General features: G+C 49.4%; 6 protein-coding genes across 6 annotated transcripts; all 6 read left to right on the forward strand.

Annotated features, from left to right (window-relative positions):
* The first annotated feature begins 1845 nt into the window (after positions 1-1845).
* On the forward strand, positions 1846-4856 carry B0J16DRAFT_347537 (VTC domain-containing protein). Its single transcript, XM_046128580.1, has 3 exons — positions 1846-2896; positions 2959-4535; positions 4588-4856. The coding sequence occupies exons 1-3, from the start codon at positions 2242-2244 to the stop codon at positions 4660-4662; spliced, it is 2307 nt and encodes a 768-aa protein (XP_045980290.1). The 5' UTR covers positions 1846-2241; the 3' UTR covers positions 4663-4856.
* Positions 4857-5357: 501 nt separating this feature from the next.
* On the forward strand, positions 5358-8586 carry B0J16DRAFT_175833 (uncharacterized protein). The gene is made up of 5 exons (XM_046122501.1): positions 5358-5719; positions 5927-7088; positions 7143-7324; positions 7380-8314; positions 8370-8586. Exons 1-5 carry the CDS (start codon positions 5639-5641, stop codon positions 8455-8457), a joined length of 2448 nt encoding a protein of 815 aa, XP_045980291.1. The 5' UTR covers positions 5358-5638; the 3' UTR covers positions 8458-8586.
* Positions 8587-10388: 1802 nt separating this feature from the next.
* On the forward strand, positions 10389-13080 carry B0J16DRAFT_308889 (uncharacterized protein). Its single transcript, XM_046124889.1, has 5 exons — positions 10389-10795; positions 10871-10886; positions 10981-11106; positions 11159-11728; positions 11808-13080. Exons 1-5 carry the CDS (start codon positions 10761-10763, stop codon positions 12903-12905), a joined length of 1845 nt encoding a protein of 614 aa, XP_045980292.1. The 5' UTR covers positions 10389-10760; the 3' UTR covers positions 12906-13080.
* A 215-nt stretch (positions 13081-13295) lies between these two features.
* B0J16DRAFT_308891 (Nup93/Nic96-domain-containing protein) lies at positions 13296-17403 on the forward strand. Its single transcript, XM_046124890.1, has 2 exons — positions 13296-16656; positions 16710-17403. The coding sequence occupies exons 1-2, from the start codon at positions 13453-13455 to the stop codon at positions 17028-17030; spliced, it is 3525 nt and encodes a 1174-aa protein (XP_045980293.1). The 5' UTR covers positions 13296-13452; the 3' UTR covers positions 17031-17403.
* Positions 17404-18300: 897 nt separating this feature from the next.
* On the forward strand, positions 18301-20540 carry B0J16DRAFT_403036 (uncharacterized protein; the record flags this gene model as incomplete). Its single annotated transcript, XM_046132694.1, has 3 exons — positions 18301-18547; positions 18722-19000; positions 19052-20540. 3 exons carry the CDS (start codon positions 18301-18303, stop codon positions 20422-20424), a joined length of 1899 nt encoding a protein of 632 aa, XP_045980294.1. The 3' UTR covers positions 20425-20540.
* A 3168-nt stretch (positions 20541-23708) lies between these two features.
* B0J16DRAFT_323195 (uncharacterized protein) lies at positions 23709-27132 on the forward strand (the record flags this gene model as incomplete). The annotated part of the gene is made up of 5 exons (XM_046125763.1): positions 23709-24153; positions 24214-25533; positions 25604-25758; positions 25818-26566; positions 26646-27132. 5 exons carry the CDS (start codon positions 23709-23711, stop codon positions 27130-27132), a joined length of 3156 nt encoding a protein of 1051 aa, XP_045980295.1.
* Between the last annotated feature and the right edge of the window lie 242 nt (positions 27133-27374).

Raw genomic sequence — 27374 nt, forward strand, 5'->3', positions numbered from 1 at the left:
TCAAGTTCTGTTGATTCTCTTTGTTAGCCATGTTTCTTTGCATTGTTTCAACCAGAGTTGTGTTTTTGTGAGCAGTCATTCTTGCTAGGGGTTCTTTGATAGACGTGGCGTTGCAAGGCATAATATTGAAGCTAATACCCATGATCAAACTTGAGTTCCTGGATTGACCGGCGAATCAAGGCAGAGTGAAAGAAGTTGAAAGATCAAGTGGAATGTGGGCGAAGTAACTACATGCATTATCGTCGTTTTCCCCTGATAGCCTGTCCTAACAGCTTTATATCTGTAGATGTCCAGAAACCCTTTCGTCTTAGATACAATTGATAGAGTAGCACCTCGTTCACTTGTCTAGTCAATTGATTTGATAGATTTTCCAACCTTGCCCCATGTCTCTTGTCTAAATAGTTCTTGTTTCGATGTTGGTGTTCGTTAAGGGGCCAGAAGAATTGGTCGCCTACAACCTAAGAGACGAGAATATTTGGTCACCTTATGCGAGTTTAGACTAGCATTTAGGCTACTTTATCTTGGCGCCCTAAGCCTTAGAGACAATTCTTATGTTACCATCTGGTGTTGAAGGTGTCTAAGCCGTTGGCGTTCTGTCTATTTGACGCTCTGCAGCTCAAGTCTCAATTTGTTATGGTTATAAGTTCAAGTTGTTCGTCTCTCTTTCACATACGACCATACCTATCAGAAAATACGGGATCCCGTCCGCTCTCCCATAGTCAAGCTGGTAAGGGGCGGATTAGTAGTTGGGTCGGTGACGACCAGCGAATCCCCGCTGTTGTATGTTTTTTTTTGGTGTTGCAATCTTTTTCTTATACGGGATTGAAAGGCTTCATCTCTATCTCAACTTGTGGTGTTAAAAATAGGTCTTCAATAGTATGTCCATTGTATTGTAGATTGTCAGGCTCTATTAACCTTAAGTCTTACCATCGCCATGCAATTCTTTTTGATGCCTTGAGGCTGCTTTAGTAACTGTGTTGCAATTGTTATACAAGGTCACAGGCCAACTGGAGAGAACTGTTATGAGTTGCGTAGGCTTCTAACAAGTCAACATAAAGAAAGTCAGAGCGTAACTTTTCGATAGCAAGCATTCCATGACTTGTTGATATATTGAGGCGAGAGCTTTGAGCAACGACGTTCACTCACGTGCCCATGAAGTTGCTTGGGGGATGATCTATATTCGTTTCTGGTTTAGCTGAAAACCTTCACCAAAAGCCAAGTCTCAGTCTGAAGAAAGTGACAGGTCATAGCAAAACTTGACACGATCGGTCTCCAAAGAGTTTCGCATCAAACAAGTCGGCAACTGTGACTAACAGAGATAGTTACACATTTGCACAGTAGAGCTGAAGAAATTTGATATCTCTTGCTTCACGTGTGTTGATCGAGACACATGAATGCACGCAACAACAGGGATTAGAACTACAATAACGGGAATGACATGCACCTAGATTTTAGCTGCATCTATCCCTAGCAACACGTGTGTAAGTCACGGACGTTGATAGGGCAATTGGAGGTAGAAAAAAGACGATGGAAACCCGAGGCGCAACGGATTCCAGCGGGACCCGGTGCTGTTGTGGACTCTTTTTTTCCACTGAAGGTTGGTTTCAACAGCTGTTTTGGACACCGAAGAGCCGCTGGAGAACCTCAGTTCGTACAAGGTACCTACCGCAGTGGGTTGACGACCTTTGTTTGGGTTAGTTGGACCGGGAGGTGCCAGGTACCTTCCTTGCCTTGCTTGACGTTAGTGGGGTCTTCGCGTCAGGTCAGGTCCGGGCAGGTCCAGCCCAGTCGATGCAGTATTCGTAGTACAAGGTTCTATGCATAAGGTAGCCCAGCCTTTTTCCCGTTCAACTTCTTGAAACTCTATGTAACTCAGTTTATCTCCAACTACTATACGTTACTATATTCATTGTACTCTGTACTACAGCCAACGGCGATTGTCATCCGTTGTTCCACATCGTGTTGTGTCTCGCATCTCGTCGAGTCCATCATCGATCCTCATCCACTCTCCCTCGGGCCCGCCTCGACTCTGTTCCGCGTCTCCAGGCTTGTCCGCCCAATTCCCTCCCGACTAAACTCCATCATTATTGTGTCATACGATAGATAACACACATCGCATCGTATCGCGCTTGATTGTTTCAGATCGGTTCTATCGGCTGTTTCTTTTACACTACACAGCCTTCGGCTGGTCGCCTACCTCGAAATAGTTGGCCCCGAACCTTCAATTACTCTCCACCCACAATGCGCTTCGGTCGAACCCTTCGCGAGTCTGTCTACCCGCCATGGAAGGACAAGTACATCGAGTACGCAAAGCTTAAGAGCTTGCTGAGGGAGGATGTGGCCGATGATGATAACCAGCCATGGACCGAGGAAGACGAGACTCGTTTCTGCGAGGAGATCTTTAACAACCAACTCGAAAAGGTCGCTCAGTTCCAAGAGCAGCGCTTTAATACTCTCAAGGAGCGGGTCGAGTCTGCTTTTGATAAGCTCAAGGAATTGGCCCCCGTCGAGTCATCAGAGGAGGATGGCGGCCCTTCCAAAGGCGACATCTCGGCTACTCGCCTGCGCGCTCTCGAGTCTGAACTCGACGAGATCACTAACGAGGTCCGTGAGCTCAAGAAGTACAGCCAAATCAACTACACTGGCTTCCTCAAGATCATTAAGAAGCACGATCGCAAGCGAGGAGACCGCTACAAGGTCCGGCCCATGATGCAGTTGAGCCTGTCTCAGCGACCTTTCAACTCCGAGACTGGCTACTCTCCCCTGCTCAACAAGCTTTCTATTATGTACTTTGCTATCCGGCAACAATTGGAGGAGAACGGAGAGCAGCTCCCACCCCTGGACCTGGAGTCTCAAGGCGAGACGCATAACGGCGAGCGCTATACAGCTCACAAGTGTAAGTAAACTCAGGTCACATAATACGCAGTCTCGGTGGTCCAATTACTAACTCAACTATAGTCTGGGTTCACCCCGACAACTTACTCGAGGTCAAGACAGTTATTCTTCGACATTTACCGGCCCTCGTCTACAGCGAACAATCTGCCAAGGAGCTTGATGGCAGTGATTCGCCTTCCATCACTTCTCTCTACTTTGATAATAAGAAGTTTGAGCTTTACGGCGAAAAGGTTGACCGCAAGTCTGAAGCAACCTCGTTGCGCCTTCGCTGGTACGGACAGCTGGCCACCCGACCCGAGATTTTTGTCGAGGAGAAGACCGTCGACGATAAGGGCAGTCAGGACCTGAAGTTCTCTATCAAAGACAAATATGTCAAGTCGTTTGTTGATGGCGAATACAAAACTGAAAAGGCTGTCCAAAAGCTGAAGCGACAGAATTTTACTCCCGAAAAGATCCAGGAGTACGAACAGACGGTTAGCACCATCCAGAAGTACCTCAAGGAGAAGAACCTTAGCCCAGTCCTCAGGGCCAACTACGTCCGAACGGCCTTCCAGAAGCCTGCTGATGACCGAATTCGTATTGCTATTGATACCAACGTGGCATTCATCCGGGAAGATACGCTTGATCGCAGTCGCCCTTGCCGTGACCCGAACGAGTGGCACCGCCTGGATATTGACGAGAGCGCGATGACCTATCCTTTCAAGAACATCAACCAGAGTGAGGTCAACCGTTTCCCATATGCCCTTCTTGAGATCAAGTTGAAGGAGGACGGCGTGCGAAAGCGACCTACATGGATTGAGGACTTGATGGCATCTCACTTGGTCCACCCTACACCACGCTTCTCCAAGTTTGTGCATGGTATTGCGGTTCTCTTCGAGGACTACGTTAACAGCTTGCCCTTCTGGCTCAGCGATCTTGAATCTGATATCCGAAAAGACCCTCAGAAGACTTTTGAGGAAGAGGAGCAGCGACGTGCCCAGCGACATGAGGACGTCATGGCTGTGGGCAGTCTCATTGGAGCCGGAGCAAAGTCAGGATCCTACAAGCCTACACAGAGCTCGCCAGTGAGTAAGTCGTATCTGGCAGACCGCATGTCTAGGGACTCGATCGCCCAAACACTTAACAGGCAGGCATCCGGGCCTGCGAACGGAGAAGAGACTGGAGAGGGTAGCGGCCAACGTCAGGAAGAGCAGGAAAGGTCGTACGGCACTCTCTCTTCTGTCATCCCTGGCTTCTCGTTATCCAAGTACTCCCGGGCTAAGCGAGCCTCTCAACAGCCACTCCCAGAAGGCGTGGTAGCGCCTACCGAATGGATCAAGAACATGGGTGAGCTCAAGGTCGAACCCAAGGTTTGGCTTGCCAACGAGCGAACGTTCCTTAAGTGGCAGCATATTTGTATCCTTCAGGGTGGTCTGGCTGTTGGTCTGTACACTGCTGCCGGAGAAAACACAATTGCTTCTATTATCGGGCTCCTGTTTGTTCTCATTGCTATATTCGCTGGCGGTTGGGGCTATGCTATGCTGAGAATCCGACGAACCATGATTGTGGAACGAAGCGGCAAGGATTTCGACAACATGATCGGACCTATAATTATTAGCGCCTCATTGATGGTTGTCCTTATTCTCAACTTTTTCTTCGCGGTAAGTTTTTCTGGTCCTGTTTTGGCAAACTTGAACTAATGGTGTTTGGCAGTGGCGAGAGGCTTATGGACGATTCAATGATGGTAAGCATGGTGCGGGAGAGCTTCTGTCGGAAGAACTCAAGTGATTTGGAAGGAAGGATTGAATAAAAGAGGTGTGTAGTGTATAGTACGGGCGTTAGATGATGCATACCCTTTGGTGTTTTGCATAATTAGTTCAAGAGAGGATTGGCTATTAAATAGTTTGAATACCCGTGCCGTTGTTCTTCATTATGTTAATGTCTACGAAAAGAACTAGTTGAAGATATGCACGAATAAAGTGATATATGTAATGCAATGTGCCTTGCTTACTGCATGCATGTCTTGTCTTGTCTTGTCTAGGTAGTGGTGTGTCTTCGCGTCCCTCGGCTGTGCATCTGATTAAACACCTTCCGTTAAAGTCAATTTCAATAGATAGTTTCTACAGCGACTTTGTTGTCCAACTTCCCCTCAAACAATTGACTTTTACTAGCCATCGACTTTGTATTACTTGTACAGCTTGATACTTGATATCATCCCTGCTTGTCTCGACCAACCTCCTCAGTACTCCACGTATCAAGCTTCGCAAATCTACCGTCCAGCTCTCGTCGCGCCACTAAAAATAAAGGGAAATACTTGGGCGTGGGGTCGGGTCCCCCTGTTGCGCAAACGCATTGCCTCAAACGAGGGCGTTCTAACTATTTTCCCATTTTCCACAAAGACCTTCTTCTTTCTTCTCTTACTTGCGTCCTTTTCTCTCTTTGTTTCGCGTTCCAAGAGTGGGGGAATCATCTTCAATCATGTGCAACGTCCAACTCGATTGCTAACAATAAACCTTGTCCATATTCTTTATTCTCATTTGCCGATTTTCTCCATCGTCAGTCAGTCAGGCTGGACTGTCCCTGTTATCTTTAAAGTCTAGCCCGGTCCGCGCGCCAGCCGGCCGTCGCGAACACGACTTTGCGACACCAAGCGATTCAACTTCCCTTAGGACCCTCATTCTAGCTTCTGCGTCTTTTCTGACAATTCAACTATTGCCGTCAATATCGATCGTCGCGTTAGACTCGCGCTGCGCCTGATGACATCATGACGGATCAGGGCGAAAAGAAGGGTATCTGGAGCATGCTCCGAAGAGCTAGTTCTAGGAGACATTCATCCAAACCTCCGGTGCGTACAGAGCAACTGCAGTGGCGTCTGCATCTTCTCGGAGCTCGGCCTGTCCTGTTAGCTCAACGAAATCGTCTCCGTTCAACAAAGCTTGAGCTCTGTCTAGCTGCGTCGCGTATGGAGCTATAGCTATAGCTGCAGATACAGCTCCGATTTCGCTCATTCACATATTTGGCATCTTACTAACTCTTACCTTGCCCACTTTAGCCCAAGGACCTCGAACCTAGAGAGTATCACCGTCCTCGCCGTGCCAGTAATGGTGACGCAGGCCAATCGCCCTACCGCCAAAGTATTGGTTCGGCTCCCGATCTTACATACGATAATAACCGCCCCATGACCGCCGAAGACGAGTCTTCCAATATGCGCCGCAGGCAGAAAAGAGGGCAACCCGAACCCGAGCCCGAGCCCCGGTCTTCCCCAATAAGGTCCAAATCCTCAGGTTTTTTGAATAAGGCTCGCATAACCAACGGCCGGCCAGTTCGCCCTCGAGAACCCCCAACAGTAACATGGCCCCCTTATGGCATCTCTATCGACGATGAATTACCTCAGCAGCATGCACTTGAGATTGTTGCTCGCGGTGCTCCTTCACACAAAGGTCACAGACGGCCTGTTGCGCATCAGCCCGATGAGTTCTACTCACTTCATACGACGTCGAGCGGTAACCGAGCTGATGGCAAGGCCTCTGACCACACCGATGCTGCGAATCTGCACGATTCTATGACCCAGCTCATGACTTTGCGCCTACTGGGGCACGGTTATGCAGAAAAATCATGGGAGACGCTCGAACAGCCCAGCTATGCTGTTCACTTTGGCCATTTACCAGGAACCATCACGCTCAATGAGTGGGCCTCCATGTCCAGCGTTCTTCCACCCCCCATAGCCCTCCGCGACGCTGGTGTTCTGCCCCGGGTGATGAGTCTGGAGAGCATTTTCGAACGCCTGCAGGAACTACGGCATGGCATTGAGGATGATGACGAGTCCTTACTTTATCGTATTCTATATAAGCGCATTCTGAGGGACCCGGATAAGTTCCTCAATCCTCATCGAACTCTCGACAAGCAGATCACCGATCTAATTCTTGTTCTTTCTCGACCGGACTGGATTGATTTTAGCAATCCGCGAAATCAAGTTGCTACCCGGTTCATCTTTGAAAGGGGTCCAGAGAACCAGGAGCAGTTCCATAAATTCTTCCATCAGCTTCTTCTCAGTCTTGAGCTTGAGTTGCGCATTCAATCATATCAGCATAGCGATTGGGCCAAGGAGAAGTTGACTTCACAAATACCACCATCCATCCAGTGGAATTTGGCTCTAGCCAGACGCTGGCAGGATTTCGTACGTGTTGACGACGTTGGCAAGACGCCTGAAGAAAGTGAGTATCATTCTGGCTCTGTGTTCAATGCGGTCATTCTAACAACTAGTTTAGTTCTTTTACGGTATAAATTGAAGAAGCGCCAAATCAGAATGTTGAGGCGCTTTGCTCAAATGATGAGGTGGCCCAACCTAACCGAGACCCTCGATAATATGAAGCAGAAGGATTCGGAATTGGCCTTGGATGAGGTCAGCTCTGATGCCTTTGCCTTCTTCAGCGGCCTTGTGTTGCCTGGTGTAAGTTTGACTATCCTATTACATAGAGATGAATGTTGTGACTGACTGGGTGTAGCAATCGTTCCCGTTTCTGATAATGAATACTCTTCTTGACCTCGACCCTGACAGTGCAACTGATAACCTTGCACTTCTCTCACATATGCATCCTCACTGCGGTTTTCAATACAAAAACAGCTACACGTATTGGTCAGCCAGTTCGATTGTAGGCAAGGTCCTAGCACCTACATGTCATGCTGTTGGAGGTTGGATCGGCCCAGCACGGCCAACAACGGATCTTGAGCCAACTCAGATCGCACGGATCCGAAGTCGAAAACCAAAGCAACGAATGACCCCTGAGGATGTTGAGTCAATGGCAGAACGTTCTGATCCGCTTGGCCCTGCTGCTGAGACTTATCCAGTAGACGATTATCAACCAGTTACTCCGAGCAGCGGCCCCGAAGATGCTGCTGATACAGTACGGGTAGAGTTGTTGAGTCTGAAGCCAGCGGAGCGACCCGAAGATTCACCTCCGTCCACAAAGGTTTCGAAACTGTTTGACGCAACAGTACAATTCGCTATTAATGGAGTATCATGGCCACTCAAGCTCATGTACGACGTCTCATTCGTGGCGGCGTGGCCATGTTCCGAAGGACCACATCCACTCTTCTTCGACTATGTCTATAAATCAATTCGTGTTGATTATATCACCGGAGTGCGAGACTGGGGAAATCTGTATGGAGGTCCGCAATTGCATAGTGTGCGATCAAGCCCCGGACCAGGCATGATGCAAGGCCCATACAAGGACATGTTCAGTCAGAGCTTCAACCACCATCACGCTCCTCTGAATGGATTCCTTCAGCCCGGTGGTCCTGAGGAGGAAGATGATGAAAACGACGACGAGAAGGTCCTCGTGGTGGAAGCGTTCGGTGTACGCGATAACGAAATCTTGGCACGAGCCTGGTGCTCACACTGGGGTCTCAGCGCCGTGGTGGCCGATGTTGAAAGAACATGGTGAGTTTACTATGCGGCAGAAGTACATTGGGACAGTTGCTAACGAGAGATACAGCATGGCATGTGCCATTCGTGAAGCGTACGCGGCAACGCTGACAGTGGTGATCCTGGTGAAGGGCCAGGAGTATCCCAATAATGAGTGATGAATTTATGAATTATGTATATTTACTTGGTCCCACGCCTAGCGATAGGCTGTGGGATGGATTGGCGAAAGTGATTCAGGCATGGTCAAGGGAGTTTGTGTTTTGGACCAGGGAAAGCAGCCGGTGAGGGAATCAGATGGAATTGGATGAGAGCGGTGTGCTGCAAATAATAGATAGACCTTGAGTGAGGGCTGAAGGTGGTTGTAGAAAAGGTTCCTGAGCGTACTGCTCGGGCTTGGCATAGAGGTTTCCGTACACCTAGGATGAATACTGTCTCATGTGATATCTATCACTGCATATGCATGTTAGTTGGATGGGTATCAGCTCATGGGTTGTATGTACTGTAAGATAATAATAGCATTGAGAGAGGCATACCACATTACAGTGGGATACAGTATCATGATTGTAGTTTACTGTATGTATGTAGTGGCATTCATGATTCACCGCACCAGAAGAAGAGGTCAAGCAAGTCACAAGATCTTGGTGAACGCTGATCCAGCTCGGGATTGGCCAATTGGATACCATGCACATGTATGCATGTACTGTACTGTACATGTAGGAGACAGGCATCGCGGATGAGCCGGATCTGGAATCCCGGATGTCTGGGACAGTTTCAGCATCCCGAGCAAGGTTGTCTGCTGTGCTGCAACGTTGGCTGCTCTGTTCCAATAAACCGACCCCCCTCGGGATGAATTGAGAAGAGGTCATCGGACACTAAAACTTTTCTTTGTTTCTCGTGTTGTGTTGCAGTCTTGAGGGGACTCCGCTGTCGGCCGAGAGGCAGGGGATGATGAAGATAACGCCACATCATATCATTGAATGCAGTGAATACCCAGGTAGGCAGCGGTGTGTGTGGTTGAGTTTGGATTCGATGCTTGAGATGAGACGAGACGAGGGATGATGTGGGGAAGAGATGTCGATCAAGGTGAGCTGTAAGGGAAGTCGATAGTCTATCTGCTAGAAGAGAGTTGAATTGAATTGAGTTTGGTACCAATGGCTAGGCAGTCGTTTAAGGAATGAGGAAAGAGATATTTGTTGAGTTGAGTAACATCAACAGGTCAAGATGGGGAAGATGAATTCCGATATTCGGGGGCATGAGATTAGCAGATTATTTTCCTATCCAGCTTACAAGTGCAGCTCTACTGCATCATCATCAGAAGAAAATCCATATATTGATCATCAGACAGAAGCACTCGATTGTTGTTCTGCCAAGTTATTTCGTAAATACACCCCTCGACTTGTTCATCATGAGTTCTCAAAAGCAGATCATGGAATCTCTCCCACTAGCTTTGGCTTCTGGTGGCTTGACTTGAGGTTCTCCACCCTCCCAGGCAACAGCATTTCCTTTTTTTTTGTTACTATCAGACGAGACAGAAAACGGAAAGGTCGTTTGATTTGGGGTAACTATTTCAGGGCTCCGGTGGTTTCTAGTGGAGAGAAGCATGAGGAAGAGTCTAGTCTAGTCTTATGGAGATACTGTACTGCTTGCTGTATGATACCTCAGTAGGTAGTAGGTATGAATTCATGGATGGGTGAACCGCCACTGCAGCAGAGAAGAGGAGACCTGAATCGATGCAGCTGCAGCTGCAGCTACAGTTGCATTGCATTTGTCTATTCAGCTTCTAGAGCTCTTGGAAGTGCCATATTCCTTTCGCCTCCCCCACCCTGTAGTGGATATTTACTGCAGTTAGTGGGGGTCCCCCTTGTCCCCCAGTTCATCCCCAGGATTATCATTGTCAAAGCTCCATTGTTTGCCATGATGGAGCTTCCTCTCTCTCATCATGACTGGCCGTAGCTCGACTGATTCTCTCTCACGATCGGGAAAAGTCCATAATAAAAAGTGTCCACGAGCTTATTTCTAAAAGGTTCCACATGTCAATTGCTGGGTATAAGTACGATAGATAAATAGATATACTGTAAATACTACGTATATACGAGCGAGCTCCTCATCTTCCTGTTTGTTAATCATCATTGAAAACAAAGTTACAAAGCATTACACCCCAATAGCTAAGACATTCAACGCTTAGCTGACCACTCGATTACTATCTTGGGCTTCTTCCCACACACACACACACCCTCTCACCTCAAAGTTCCAGACTCTATTTCTATCATTAGGATTGCTTTTTCTTTTTTACGCGGGGTGACGCCTCATCATTGCCTTGCCTCGCCTCGCCTCACACCCGACCTCTTTCCCCTCATCGTCTTCCCCATTTGGGATTGTTTTTGACGCAAGCCTGAGCTTACTTATCCTTGGGGCAATAAAGCACAACCGTCACTCTTGCGCCCAGACTTGATCTTTTATTATGTATAGCAATCACAAACCCATCAAAGTCATGGAGTGAGTTCCCTCGTCCTCTCAGCTTTCTATCATATCAGGATTTTGTCTGACTAGTTCTTCTTTCACAATGGATAGACCTCCTCAAGTCTTGGTATGCAACCATCAAGCTCCAGCTCCCAACCGTTGGTGGTGGCTGCGGTAGCCGCAGGTTAACATCATGAACTCTACTAACTTCTCTTGCACAGGATCATTACATCGGTGTCGATGTCGGTACCGGTTCTGCTCGAGCCTGTATTATTGATGAGACTGGAGATATCAAGGCTTTAGCTTCTGAGAACATCAAGTTATGGCAGCCTGAGAATGGCTACTACGTACGTTGTACCTACAGTTCTCCAAATCCGATTCCCTCTAACTCCCGCCCAGGAACAATCTACAACAGACATCTGGCAATGCATCTGCGAATGTGTCCGCCGTGTGGTCAGCGAATCCACTGTCAACCCCTCCAGCATCAAGGGAATTGGCTTCGATGCCACCTGCTCTCTTGCTGTCTTCACTCACGATACCGACGAGCCCCTCCCTGTCACCGGTCCTGATTTCACAAACGATGGCAACGATCGAAATGTCATCTTGTGGCTTGACCACCGACCTGTTGAAGAGACCGAGAAGATCAATAACACCAACCACAAGCTCCTCAAGTACGTTGGTGGAAAGATGAGCATCGAGATGGAGATGCCCAAGGTTCTTTGGCTCAAGAACCATATGCCTCCAGAGCTGTTCGAGCGGGCAAAGTTTTACGACCTTGCAGATGCTCTCACCCACTTGGCTACTGGCAATGAGACTCGCAGCTACTGCAGCGTTGTTTGCAAGCAGGGTTACGTTCCTGTTGGCGTCGACGGCAGTGTCAAGGGTTGGCAAGAGGACTTCTACCATGACATTGGTCTAGGTGACTTGACCAAGGATGATTTCAAGCAGATGGGTGGTGTTAACGGGGTGGTGAGCCTTTTCATACTTTCTCCCTTTGGTTCTAATGCGCCATTCTTTGGTACATCAAAGCTAACCATGGTTTTCACAGAACGGAACATATGTCAGTGCGGGCGAGCCGGTGGGCACCCTGAGTCGACTAGCCGCCAACCAACTCGGCCTCCCTATGGGCATCCCCGTGGGAAGCGGCGTCATTGACGCATACGCAGGCTGGATTGGAACCGTAGGCGCTAAGGTCGACCTTGGTGACGACGAGCTCAATGCTGCTGTACCACACAATGATCTCGCCCAAGCTTTCACTCGCCTGGCTGCCGTCGCCGGAACCTCGACATGCCACTTGGCTCTGTCCAGAGAACCTGTTTTCGTTCCTGGTGTCTGGGGTCCATACCGTGATGTTCTCCTTCCCGAGTTCTGGATGGCTGAGGGTGGTCAATCTGCAACTGGAGAACTTCTACGACACATGCTTGACATCCACCCCGCCTACAATGAGACATGCGCCCTGGCCAAGGCCGAGGACAAGCACATCTACGACTTTCTCAACGCTCACCTTGAACTCATGAAGGAGAAGCACAGCGCTCCTTCAATCTCGTACTTGGGACGCCACCACTTCTTCTATGGCGACTTGTGGGGCAACCGCTCACCCATCGCTGATCCCAAGATGAAGGGTAGCATGATTGGCTTGGATAGTGACAAGAGTACCAACAACATGGCTCTGTGGTACTATGCCACGATGGAGTTCATCGCCATGCAGACACGACAGATCGTCGAGCAGATGAACAACGCCGGCCATGAGATCTCTTCCATCTTCATGTCTGGTTCTCAATGCCAGAACCCCGTCCTCATGAACCTCCTGGCCACTGCTTGTGGCATGCCTGTCTTGATCCCACGATACGTCAACGCTGCTGTCGTTCACGGCGCTGCCATGCTCGGCGCAAAGGCAGCCAGCCACAGCAAGGAGGACGGCAGTGAGCCCGAGTCTCTCTGGAGCATCATGGATCGCATGAGCAAGCGAGGTCGACTGGTTGACCCCAGCACTGATGAGGATGAGAAGGCGCTTCTGGATGCCAAGTACGAGGTCTTCTTGGACATGTGCAAGACCCAGCAAGACTACCGAAGCAAGATTGATAAGGCTACCTCCAAGAAGGCTCGTATGAACGGTGCCGTTAATGGTGCTGTCAACGGTGCTTAGAGGTTGAGCTTATCTATATTAAACGTGAATGGGTATGTAGTCGATGAGCGCTTGATTAAGGGATTTAGCGTTGGAATTCGTATAAAGGCCAGTAATGAATGATTGATCACACGCGTGTGAATGGGCCGACACGACGTAACTACTAAAATAACGAACGAACTAGAGTAATGAAATCTTTCTTTGATGATTCCTGTGATCCGGTATCTTAAAGCTTAAAGTTCCTTGTTGGTTCAAAGCTACAGTTAAGCTCTCGTTGGCATTGACGCTGTGATTTGTTTAACCTAGCGTTGCCTAGGAGCATATCCTCTCTCTGATTGGCCAAAGCTTCACCTCCAGCATCCATGAATCCTTGACCGTGGCCCACTCCTAAATTTGTAGAAACAAACGCGCGCCGACTTTGTCTGTTGTTGACCAGGCTTTTTTTTTATATTTCCTCACCCACGCATCAGGACAGCTCGTCTGTCATCAATACTCCATCGCCTCATCCATTGACCTGAGGAACCTCCATCCTTCAATTTCCCCAGGACCTTTCGATAATCGAGGCACCATGTCTCTCTTTGGACAGTCTGCCAACACGGGCGGCAGCTCGCTGTTTGGAGGCAATACCGGTGGCACGACAGGCGGAGGACTGTTTGGGCAGTCAACAACACAAAACCAGCAGAGCGGAACCACTGGCGGTGGTTTGTTCGGCCAACCAGCGCAAAACCAACAGCAACAACAGACTGGCACGACGGGAGGAGGCTTGTTTGGAGGACTTGGCGCAAATAAGCCCGCTACGACCGGCGGTGGTTTGTTCGGGCAGCCGCAACAACAACAGCAGCAGCAGCAACCACAGACGGGTACTACGGGCGGTGGCCTCTTTGGTCAGTCGACTACAACACAGCAGCCAAGCACGACCACAGGCACTGGACTCTTCGGACAGCAGGCGCAACCTCAGCAAACTGGAACTACAGGTGGCGGTCTGTTTGGCAACCAGCAGCAGCAACAGCAACAGCAACAGCAGAAACCATCGCTGTTTGGCTCCTCTCTAGCGCAACCCACGGCTGCTGCGAAGCCATCGCTCTTCGGCCAACCGCAGCAACAGCAGCAGCAGCAGCAGCAGCAACCCCAACAGAACGCGCCTTCCATGCTGGGTGGAAGCACTTTCGGCGGAAGCACACTAGGTGGAAGCCTTTTTGCTAGCCAGGCCCCCAATGGACAACCTCAAGCGCAATCACAGCCAGCGGGTGCCTACTTCGACAGTCTCTTTGCTAAAAGCCAGAAAGCTGATGGCAAAGCCAACATGGAGGATCTCCCTAGTCTCGAGCTCGGTTTGGGCGATCTGCGACATCGATTGAGAAAACTTCAGTCCAAGCCTAGTGACAAACCTCTCGGCGGCAAAGCTCACTACCTTCTCGCAGCCTCCGGTGTCGACCCTGGTGTTGCTGCCAAGGACCTCGGTCTTCTCGACATTCAGGCCGGCCGCACTGAGCGAGCTAACCACGGCTACGCCCCCAGCGAACTCGATGTCGAAACATATCTCTCGAACCTCCAGACCAAGACGACTCTTAGCATGATTGCCGACGGAATCGATCGATCAGTTCGCGACTTTGATAATTTCCTCGAAGACAATGTTACAATGGAGTGGGAGGCGCAACGAAAGCGCATCTATCAGCACTTTGGAATCACTCCCCGTGATGATGTTGCTACCTCCGGACGCGAATCTCAGAGTGCTTTCGGTCGCTCCAGGCGTAAGAGCCAGGCGCCAGCTGCCAAGTCTGGCAGGGCCAGTGTTCTCGGCAGGTCCACACTCCAGAAATCTGTTATTGGAACGCCCAGCCGAATTGGAGCCCATCAGACAGATTTCTCGGATGTCGATCGTTCTTCAGAATCTGGAGGCCTTGACGGACGTGTCTCATCTGATGACAGGGTACTTCGTGAGCGACAGGGGCGTCTCTCGGAGAAGATTCGCAACCTTAACACTGCTCGTTTACTCAAGCGACCTTATCCCATCCTCTCTGAGCTCGCGGCTGTCGAACAAAAGTCCCATGATCCTCATGCGCCCCACGTCGTGGAAGCATACCTGGCCGTCATGGAGATCGTGGGCGAGAACCCTGATGCCGAGACAACCCTTAACAACGCGACAGCCAAGGAGCGCGAATTTGCAGATATGTATCTGAACGATAACCCCAACTCCTCCAAGTCAGTTGAGATGCGAAAGCGCATTCTTACTGGCGCAAACAGTTTCTTGGAGAAGCAGTTCTTGCGTGAAGTCGAGTCACTTATTGCCAAGCACCCTCACGAGGCGAAGCTTGGTGGTCTACCTGATATCGTTAGCAAGGTCAAGGCGTATATCCGGCTACGGTCTGCACGAAAAGACTTGGTCCCCGACAACACTGAGCTTCAGCAAGTTCAGGGCGAGTATGTTTGGGCCATTGTCTTCTACCTGCTCCGCTCTGGACACGTGAGTGAAGCTGCCAAGTATGTCAACGACAACACCAACCAGTTCCGAGGCATCGATAGAACCTTTGCTACATACTTGAACAACTACGCTGCCAGTGAGGATCGACGCCTTACCAACAGAAAGCTTCTCGATCGTTGCACAAATGAGTACATCCAGCGATCCCGCAATGCCCCCGAAAACTCTATCGATCCATTCCGCATGGCTTGTTACAAGGTCATTGGGCGTATCGAGCTCGGTAACCGCAACCTGGACGGACTTAACACAGATATCAATGATTGGATCTGGCTTCAGTTCAACCTGGCGCGAGAGGGCGATAAGACAATTGAGATGGCTGGCGAGTCATATGGCTTGGCCGAGTTGCAATCCAGCATCCGAGAGATTGGTCTGAAGCACTTCCCCAAGGCCAACTCGGAAGATAGCAACGGAAGCTTTGGCATGTTCTTCTACCTGCAAATCTTGTCGGGTATGTTCGAGGATGCCATCGCCTATCTCTACCCCTTCTCATATGTTGACGCCGTGCACTTTGGTCTGGCGCTCGAGTTTTACGGTCTGCTTCGACCAAGTGACGCCATGTCGCCATCCAACGACCTCCGCAGCTACAGTACCAAGAACCTACCTCAGATCAACTTTGGTCGCATGATTGGATACTACACTCGTGACTTTAGAGCTGCGGATGTCGTGTCTGCTGTTGACTACTTGACACTTATCTGTCTTAACCAGGACCTCGAGGGCGAGGCTGGCCAACGACACGGAAGCCTGTGCCACGAGGCCCTTCGCGAGTTGGTACTCGAGACACGCGAATTCAGCAAGTTGATCGGTGATATCCGACCAGATGGCCGAAGAATTCGTGGTATCATCGAGGAGCGCGGCCCTCTTATTGGCCTTGACGCTGAGGATGACTTTGTCAACACAGTTACTCTTCAGGCCGCCAGCTTCGCGGACGAGAACGGTCGCACTACAGATTCTGTCTTGTTATACCATCTCGCTGGCGAGTACGACACCGTCGTCGCTATTGTTAGCCGCGCGCTGAGTGAGGCCGTGTCTCTCGAGATTGGCGAGGACCCTATGCGTCTTATGCCCGTCAAGCCCCGCGCCGGTGGGCAAGAGGCCGATACTGGCAGCAGTCTCAGCCTGGCAGCCATCGACGACCCTGTCGAGTTGGCCAAGACTATGATGAGCATGTACGAGCGAGACGCCATGTTCTACAGGAGAATTCAGGACCAGAACAAGGTGGCCTGCCGTGTGCTGCTGGAAATGAGCAGTATCAAGGGACTGGTTGAAGCCGGACAATGGGCACAGTGCCTTGACGTAAGTTGAATGCAAACCTGCCATGTATAAGAATGATGCTAACGTGAAAACAGAGAATCCGAAGCCTCGAGATCCTGCCTCTAGACGCAGCAGGCGATGGCAGCACTATCCGAGCCTACGCCTCCAAGTTCTCGGGTCTCTCACAGCCCGTGTCTATTAACGTTCCCAACCTTTTGATGTGGACCATCATCTCCTGCGTTCGCCAACGCGAGCAGCTGACAAGCGGCCAGTTCAGCGGCAACGAGGGAACTCGTCGCATGATGGTGGAACAACTGAAGCAGATGACCCTGGATCTGACAACATACACCAGTCAGCTTCGATACAGGTTCCCACCTCACCTGCACGAGGCTCTTGCCAGGGCATCGGCGGAATAAGAGTCAGGCGCACGGATATCATATATTGGGTTCATTGAATATAGGCAACGCTGTATGGCTAGTATGAAGAAACGGATAGGTTTTAGGATGTGAGGTCAATCACAAAAGGACGAGGCAAAGATTGGGGACATCTCGCGGTAGAGGCCAATATTGAGTAAGAGCGGTTTTGGGGGAAGAAAGAGGATCATCTCCTTTTGTTTGCGGCTTTATAGTAATTGTAACATCACGTTGGACTTGTGCATTCTTTCTTATCTGAAAGATGGTGAGTGACAGTACTGGCCCATGATGCAGAAGGCTTAGTTTCAATCTCAGCTTTATGGAACGTTTCGTTGCATTTGGTGAGCATAAATCTGGCGAATTAGTCGTCGGTGCGATGATTCCTGAACTTGATGAACTTTGAAGTTGCAGATCGGTATCACATGACCAAGACTGTGCACCCACCAAGCCACCTTCCTTCAGATGGTCAGGGGTCCATGACTCGGTCACATTTTGCAGCAGCGGGCTTTATGAGTCAACGCTCCCCCCATTCGAACACCCCAACCTGTCTTTCCAGTCACAATTGTTCCCACAGACCCGGTAGTCTACAGTACATCCGCACGTACAGTAAGTAGATCACTTTTGTGCGACGCGACGACACGATCTTACTGTAGCTTCTCTTAGCCTTGGCTAGAGGCAGATCTGATCTGATCTAATCTGGTCTGGCCTCGCCTCGGCTGGTCTCTTTATCCCCTTCCCCTTGTCCTTGTCTTTGCCGCGTTGAGCAAGCAAATTGAGAAAGGAAAGAACCCCACAGTCAAATCACTTCATTGGCGAAGAAGGAGCGTGGGAAATCCTTCATACCCGTATTATTCCCCTTAACCTCTCTCTCTTTTCTCTTCGCTTTGTTTTGCTTCGCTTGTTCCTGACTCGCCAAGTCGTATCGATCAAAGTCTATCAGAGCAGGCCAGAGAAGGAACAGGCGTGCGATATTCTACCTACAGGTACTTGGACAGGGTCCTTGGGTCAGAAAAGGAAAGAGAGTTTTGCTACTTTCCTCTTGTCGTTCCTGCCTACTCCCCAACCAAAAGGTACCTACCGTACCTTTCACTTTCCTTTTGGGTGAAGGTGGATACTCGCAACTCATCCCCGTCTTTCTTTTTTCTCTACCCCCACACTCTCAGGCACGGCGCGGGAACCATCCGTCGCATTCACCCTTCCCGTCTTCCATTTCCTTTCCTCAGAGAAGTAACCCACTCCACCCCGTGACGGGGGCTAGTTCTGCTCTGCTCCAATGGCCTCCGGTCAAGGTTCCGGCCCTGGCCCCGATACACCGGGGACTGTTGCAAGTCCTGCCGGTCAAGGTCTTGGTCTCGGCCCCGACGATGATGCGATTTCTCTCAAGCGCGACTCCGACGCGATCAATCCGTCGTCTCCAGCTGGCAATGATGAGAGCGCCAAGAGAAGAAAAAAGTCTGGTCCTGGAAGTAGAGGAGTTGCCAATTTGACACCAGAGCAATTGGCTAAGAAGAGAGCGAATGGTGAGTGCAGTATTAGTTTGATGTTGCCTTTGGCTTCTCTGGTGGCATGTCATCCACCTATCAGGTTTTTGACTCAGTTAAGCTGCTGACGCACAACGATTTCCACTCCCCTTGCCTTATCCCTGCTATTGATTAGCTGTTGATCTCTTCCCCTCTATCTTCTTCTATCTTCAGACTTCCTGCTTCCTCTGGTCGCATCTGATAAGATAAGTGCTATCAAAGACACCTTCACTAACACTTTTCAAGATCGTGAAGCTCAACGAGCCATTCGTGAGCGCACGAAGAATCAGATCGATACCCTTGAGCGTCGTATTCAGGAGCTCACTAATCAACAACCGTACCAGGAACTTCAGAGCGTTCTTCGAGCCAAGGAGGCAGTTGAGCAAGAAAATGCCGACATCAAGCGTCGCTTAGCTGGCATTGTTGCCATGCTTCAGCCTATCATTGGCCAAGGTAAGCTGACTACTTCGTGATGATATATCCAGGACTAACAAAGATGTACAGCTGCTATCGAGCAGGCTTATGTATCACCGGCTCAAACATATGCACCCCCAGTGCAACACCCTGCCACTCTAAGCGTACACAACAACACACACGCCGCTTCTACTCCTGGCAGTGCTGCATCTCCTCCCAGTCATGACCCTCCTAGCCAAGCTCACTGGCATCTACTACAACAGCAACAGCAGCAGCAAACGCAAACGCAACATCACCCTCATCACCATCCTCCTCATTCATCCGCTGGCGGCGCAACCAACGCTGAATCACAGGCCGCGAGTCAGTTAACTCAACAGCGCCGTAGTCTCCAACATGGGCTCGACATGGGCCCTGAACGACTTGGACTGGAGTTTCTACTTGAGCCCTCACAGCGGGTCAATCGCATCCAAAATGGCGTCAACGGCGCCCAAGACACGCCTCAGTTCCACCACATGCCAATGAAGCACGACTGGACCGGTGTAAATCAGGAACGTGCTTTGCATAGTCGCTCGGCAAGTTGGGGCTCGCAAGGAAAGCCAAGCCAGCCTACACATACACAAGAACAACAACACCAAGGACAGCATCAAGCTCAAATTCAGCACAGCCTGTCGGCCGCTCACACACCTGAGAGTACCCATAGTCCTGGGTACAGTCCTGCTGTGAGCACCACTGGCCGTTCGGTTCATCCTCGCAGCGACCCCAGTACCATCGACCCTACAGCGCCAATAAAGAACTGCCACCCAACATGTCCTCTCGACTCTTTGTTGCTTGACTTTTTGAGCGAGCGTCGCCAGTGTGCTGCAGACGGTGTTCCGGCTCAGGACGTTGTTGGTCCCCGCTACCCTTCTGTATCGTCACTCCTCAATCCCGCCAACAGCGCATACAGCCACCCCCTATCTAAAGTCTTCACTGATATCCTCGCCACTTTTCCTGACATATCGACTCTCCCTGAGCGCGTTGCGGTGCTTTACATGATGTTTCTCGTCATGCGCTGGCAGATCGAACCCACACAGGAGAATTATGACCGCCTCCCAGAATGGATGATGCCACTTCCCTGTCAGACCAGTATCCCACATGCTGCTTGGCTCGACCATGTTCCTTTCCCCAAAATGCGTGAACGCCTTATTCTAGATCACAATCCCTCGTTGTATCCCTTCGATAACTTCTTTGTCCCCTTTACCACAACCCTCTCACTATCGTGGCCATACGAGGAGACCGATACGTTGCTCCAGGATCCGGAGAGCGAAGAACTGATGATCAACCCTGTGTTTGAACGCCATCTACGGAATTTGGATAACTGGAAGCTGGGTGATGCCTTTGCTAAGGCGTTTCCTAATCTGGCTGGAACATTCAACCGCAAACAATCTGCTTCTCCACGGCCATCGTCATCGAGCAGCCGATGACGGACTGTCTAGAGGGTTACTTCAGGTTGAAAAAACAACTTTGTAAATTATCTATCTGCTTTTACGGCGTTTCTTGTATATGTTTAGTTCGGTTCATGGAGGTCACAGCATCGGATTTCATTTGTTAATCGGAAAAGAGAATCGCTGCATCGGTCTCATCGCAGCTATCAACAAGAAGAGGATATACGACGTGCATTGGACATTTTGGAGCTGTTTGTTTAAATAGTATTGGATGTACGTATGCTTGTATATATATACACACTTGTCGGCAAACACGGCCTCATGCTCAAGTAGCGAGATGCCGTGGATTGATTGCAGTCCACCGTCTCACACACTCGATTTAGAATACAACACGATTAAATATTGGGACTGCTCTACTTTATCTACTTGCTTGTGTACTTATCTATAAGAAAGTTGTGCTATCTATTATGGGGGTGTCTCGGTGGTCTGTGGTAAGCCTGGTATTATATTACGCAATGGAAAGAAGTCACCATGCAACCGGGTCTCTATGTCTATCTATACTTACATCTCTTAGACATTCGTGGGTCTCCTTGAAGTCTCTGTCATCGTGAACATCCTTGAGAGCTAAGAGAATATCGCCCGCAAGGCAAAGAGTGCTTTGCTGCCCACCTCTATCTGTTTTGCAATTATCAACTTATCGACTGTGCTGCTGTTAGGTTCTCTTTGTTCCAGTTCTTGTTGAACTTTCTTCGCTTTCTCTGGTAGACTGAGGATTGTTGGGTAAATTGTTATAAGTTCTTGGGTAAACTTTAAAGGCGATTCTTAAGCTTTCCTTTTGGAAGACACTTTATAGTCCTCGGTGTGCACAATATACATCTTTAAATTGCCGGACTGCTATATGCATCCTTTGGTGTTGCTTGTGCGTAGTCATGTGTGGCCTTGGTTCTTTCTACCTGCGCAGAGAAGTGAGGTCGCCTCTTCTCACATGCACATCAATCTTGATTCGATATCCTCGTTTACTCTCCCTATCACAGTTACTAATGCAAGGGTGGAAACTCTTGTCTCTCTGCCTAGACTACCTTCTATGTACCAGTTCATTGAGCTGGCGGTTTTGTCTAAGATCCTGCCTGAATAGACAACCTCAGGCTAGCTCTACTGTATGTTCTTATCGAGCAAAGCACATCAGGCCGATAGCGCCTTACTACGATAACTCCCTCTATGAAGACTTTCATAGTAAGAAATCTCGAGTTGTCCACAGCATACTTCATAAGGTACCTAAGTTGTTACAATTGTGTGCATGAGTACCATCTAAACCGCCGATCATACTTAATCAAGCACATGCGTCTTTTTCAAAGGATAAATGGATATATGGGCCTGGAATTGAGTGCCTGCATTTGGGATGGAGCTATGAAGCCTTACATCCGCCTCAGGGTATCAGAAGAATTGACCCCGTTAGCATAAGAGACCAAGTAATTTGACCACTTTATGTCAGTTCAGGCTACTTTGTTATGGTAGCCTAAGCCTTAGAGGACAATTCTTCTGTAACCCATCTGATTCGGCACGAGCAGGATTATGGTGTCCAAGATATCCCTCAAAATCAAGGCAAGCAGAACGCCCAATGGTTCAGCCCAGTAGTTGACTCTGCATCGTTGGTGGAATGTATCTGCGTGCCGGGTGAGGAAAATCGATTGTGATGTGTTGCCAACTTGTTCAACCCTTCCTGCGACTACGCTGAGAACCTTTCTTCTTCTACCGCTGGGCAATTCATTGCTGCTCATTTTTGAAATATCGTGGATGAAGCTTTATCACGTCATTAGTATGAGAGTGTGTACGAGCACCTACCGAGATGCTCGATCAACGATTGCTATTTCGTAAAGCTATTGGACTGTACGAACTCTTCTTGGCATACACTGTCAGTTCAATTCCATGAAAACATAGCCTTTCTACGTACGATTCCGACGTGAGCTCTCAGACCGGAATTTTTCACACAGCCCATATAGCGTTTGGTATACCTGAATGGCTAGGAAGTTTGTCATGTGCGCGGTTTGTCGGGTTTGTTTGCCAAGATTGGCTAGGCATACAACATATATGTTATTTGCTGGAACAAGCCATTCTTCGGGTATTGGAGTGTTTGCCATCTAAGAGTTTCCCTCAGCGAGAAGCAGAGCAAATCAATTGAAGTGAGTAACGCTGCCGTCTCTAAACGCAAAGCAAAATCAATGGCTGTATTGAGTAAGCTGGGTACACCAAACAAACCCTTTTACGGTGAATGAAGCTTTTGTTAACATACCTACCTTGGGAACGATTTGCGACAAAAAGCCAAGATATCAAACGGGGCTGTTTGGGTGACGGCAAGCAGCCTTGATTAAGCTACAGTAAACGTATTTCAAGTTACAAATTCTGCCACTGCCATTACCATTGCCGATTCATAAGTCTCGTCCCAGATATCTGTTTTCGCACTCTTTATCTTTAAGATCTACTTCACAACTCATTACCTTTTCTCTTTCCATGGTATTTGGCACTTGCCAACCAAGCACCTGTTTCTATCCATAGCACTAGTTGGACCACCAAAAGCAGTAGCTACCTTAGGACCTAAGGTGGTTACTTGGATACATAGCAGTCTAACAGCACTGCGACTGTACTATTGCGAGTTATTGACATACCTGCTTATCTAATATAAGGTCTTTTCTTATTAATCTACGCTCTTGTAAGTAACTTGATATGCGTACTGGCCTCATAACCAGATATCGAAAGGAAAGGAAAGGAACGGAAAGGAAGAGCATGGTTTATCTCAGCTGGCTACAGAAGGACGAGAACTACTCATGGAAGTTAAACGGAAGAGCTTGGTTTGTCTCGGCTGGCTACAGAAGGACGAGAACTACTTCTAGTAGTCCTCGGGTATTTACCTTGCAAGGTAGGCCTAAGATTGCCTATGGTTACACATAGCTGCTTTATAGGCTTCCTGCATATATGCCTAAGGCAATCAGCAGATACATACAAGCAAAGGGCATTAGTTAGGTATCTAATATCTCCCCCCTGACTTGATGCCCTACGAGTTATTCTGAACTGCTCTCTGCATTTTGCACCCATCTATCCCACAAGATTTACATACTGCACTGCAACGACAGGATTCTTACCGTACACTTTATTCATATTCAACATTACTTCTAGCACTGGCTCTGGCATTGGCACTGACTGACAGTGACACTTGTATGGCTAAGATTCAACTACGTACCAAAGGTCTAAGGTAATCCCACCTTGACTCCTTTCTCTTCTTACTTTTCTTAAAACAATGCATATCGGACTCTAACAAAGAAGTGAATATGCAAAAAGACACGGATCCAGACTGCGATTATGCAGGAGATCACTCGTACCCTTCCCCTAAGGGCAAAGAGCCCATGCGTCCCTATCACTGGCACAGTGAAAGCAATGAGAATCGACAACTGATTGTCCCAGTTGTAGCCAAGAAGTATAATGACGATGATGAGGCCGGTGACGCCGATAGGGATGCGTTTTTGGAAGTAGATTCTGAAGATGACGGGGATATTCCGACGACAGACGGCGGAAGTTTCAACCTCGACTTCATCTTCCAGAGGATGAACGAGATCAGCCTGGAAGAAATCGATAAAATGAACCAACTTGATCATGACAAAGCGATCAGGGACCTTATCGATGGTAACCTGTCGTCAGTCGAAGAGAACTCTCTATTCCTGAGTGCCAAGAGGATCGAAGGCGGCCTTAAACATGTACCTAAAAACCACGACGTCGGTAAGTGCTTCTTAGGTCAATCATTCTGGCTAGGTTGGGAATGCTGACGGATCAATGTAGAACATGCCATTGCAAATGACCCCGAGATCCGACAATCCATCGAACGGTACAGAAAGCATGGAGGCGATATCCTGCGCAACTTGACCGAGTTGATGCTGGCCGCCGGTTCACGCAACAATGTTCCTGTTGAGACCCAGGGGTGGCTTTTACTGCTGATGGCCAACGCAACAAAGAACTGTAGAGAACGCATCATCGCAGCTCTCACCAACCCCTCTATCAACCCGGCGTGCATACAATTCGCAAGCGGCCAGCAGTCTTGGGGGCCGGACATGTTTGACACAGCCCCCAAGATCAACCTCGCAGACCCCAGCGCCTGCGGCGACGCAGTGACAGCCTATATGATTATAGGCCTTCTGTCAGGGAGACGCTTCGCATATTCCGGTAGCGCCACGAACACAAACGCAGCGCAGAAGGACATCGGTGAAACATCCCGGATGAAAGTACATTCGAGGATCTTGGGGTTGGGCCATGAAGAGGTCCTCCGCCGACGACGTGTTGGCGACACCAGGGTATTCAAGGTCCACGAGCTCTTATCGAAAATGGAAGACCACGACTATTCGTTTTTTCCAACTGTGAGGATTCCCGTGGACGTCACTCACCCTGACCACCTGGTCTCAGCAACGTTGGTGCTCCTCGCAGAGATTATCAATATGGTGCTTTTCGACACCCGTTCCTCTGATCCTGTTCCCCGTAAAGGGCGCGCTATGGTATTCATAGACCAGACAAACAGGCTCATGAAGCGATTGCGTCCGAAGGACTGCCCCGTGGCTCCGTGGGAGGGAATGAATCGCGTCATCCCAGTCCTTCAGATGCCCAAGGCAGTTTGGGGGCTGCTACGACAGGGCCAGCAACAGTCCTCACTGCCACAGTTAATGAGTCGCTTACGCGAGCACTTCAAGAAAACACGAAGTCTGTCACTTGACCGATCTCTAGGCGCAGAGATGTTGAAAAGTGTCGACCGACCGTCAGATGAAAAGAATGTGCGTATCGTGCGAAGGATGTATGCCACCATCCTCAATGAGAATGAGTTGGCATACAAAAGCGTGTATCAGGAATTCTTGTACATGCGCTGTGTTCTTTGGCATTCGATCATCGTGGTCGCCGAGAAGGGGGGACTCGTCAGTTTCCAAGATGGAAAATATCACTTGGAAACCAGCGCTTTGGATTGGGTTGAAGTGTCTAGAGTTGCCCGGAGCATCGCTCCTGATGCTTTGGTCAAAAGCTTCTCAAGGACTAAGTGTCTTGAATTATACCGCGACCGTGAAAGCGCCTACTTTAATCAGCAAGTGGTATTCCCGATGGTATGGGGAAAACTCCGAGGTAAGTCATGTCAAGAATCAATGTCTTCGGAACCCTCTGGCGAAGTTATCATACTGACTTATTATTTTAGATGGAGTTCCCACCAAGTATGCTTATGCAAAAGCAAGACATTATTTGCCATCGCCCATCCGTAACAGAATTCGAGACATTTGCAAATACATGCTGATGCAACACGACAATTCCATTGACCATGGTGAGACAGTCGTGAGAACGGATGAAAAGCACGTAAGCTCACTCGAAACCCTCCGAGAACGCGTACTGGAACAACTTAAGAAAGACCTCAGCCTTTCCAAGCGCGTGGAGGTTCGCGAAGGAACATGGGAGGACATCGCGTTCTTGGATTATGTCTCAGAACATGTCAGACTTGCCCACAGAGACCTTCAAAGGGAATCTCTCCAGAAGAAGCCAATGACTGGGGAAACCTAAAGGTGCTTCAGCCATCGTGGGTACTCACCAGTGCGCAAGGCCCTGATGTTGAGTATCTTCCTGAGTCCGTCATTGCTGAGGCAGTAGACCCCATGCTGCTACCGGCCCTCTCAGACACACCAAAACACATCATTGAGCGTATGACGTTTCTTCAGCACAAGCAAGCTGAATTCGAGCCATTCTCTAACGCCGAAAATCGCCTAGGGCCAAGATCAGGGCCCGGACTGGAAGGCACAACTGAGCCCTTTGATCTCGGGGATGGCCGTGGAATCACACTTAGAACCAGGACATCCTCTGAGTCTGAGGAGGAGACCTCAGGAGTTGAGCAGACGACATCGAAGTCGGGTATTTGCGATCGTTGTGGTGTTTACCACAATGATCTACTGAAACACACATCCCGATGTTATGGCAGATGTCTCGAGTGCGATCAGGACTCAGAGGCCTGTATCCGAGGGGCTGAGGATCCTCTCCAATGCCTCCCTTGCTCAACTAAGGGAAGGAAGTGTTCAGGTGTCTCTCAAGAAAGCAACGTCGACCCAGACCAAACCAGAGTCGACTGCCCGAGATGCTGGGGGACCTTCGTATTGTCCAATCTGGTCGAACATGTGTCAGCTTGTCAAGGCCGATGCAGCAGTTGTGTAGAAAAAGGTCGGCCCTGCATTCGCCTCACTTCCAATGACCAACAGTGTCAAACTTGCGAGAATGCAGATCAGTGCATGTCGTTCTCGCACGACCACCTGGTTCTTGCCGCTGCACCAGGAACTTGCGAAAAATGTCTGGGGCCCACAACATCCCCAACCCATAAGTATGGTTGTCCGGGCCAGTGCAAGTTCTGTCGCGAAGCCCGAGTTCCCTGCATACGTTCTGCAAGATGGCCTGCAGAATGCGATCGTTGCAAGGAACAGGGGCTGCCATGCGGCGACTACACGCACGAGGAAGATGTACGAGAGAGAGGCAAAGTCGCTTGCCCCCGTTGCTGGCGCAATGACGTGTATGGCAAACATGAAAAAACCTGCAAAGGTCGATGTAAAGGCTGTGTCAGTGCCGGTATACCCTGTGTTCGAGGACGAGGGTATGGCAACAAGTGCACATCTTGTGCAACCGTCGAAGAGTGTGGGGATTACGACTACGATGACCATGTCCCAAAGAGCAATTGCAAAAAATGTGGGGTAGAATACGCAACTCACATGCTCCAACAACACGAAACAGGATGCAGGGGCAAATGCTCCCGCTGTGAGGAGTTGGGAGCAGCCTGCGAGCGGCAGGGTAGAAGCGTGTCAGAGCCTTGCAAACGGTGCGCGAATGACGGCGTTGGCGACAGTTGTAATGCTTGGTGGAAGAAGTGAAACTATGATTTCTGAATTGCCACGAAAAACTTCGGTTGGTCTTAAGAGGGACGTATGAAGGAAGCTTGT

The sequence above is a fragment of the Fusarium flagelliforme genome (genome assembly GCF_020744385.1).
Source record: "Fusarium flagelliforme strain FIESC 12 MPI-CAGE-AA-0113 chromosome Unknown B0J16scaffold_6, whole genome shotgun sequence".
Taxonomy (NCBI): Eukaryota; Fungi; Ascomycota; class Sordariomycetes; order Hypocreales; family Nectriaceae; genus Fusarium; species Fusarium flagelliforme.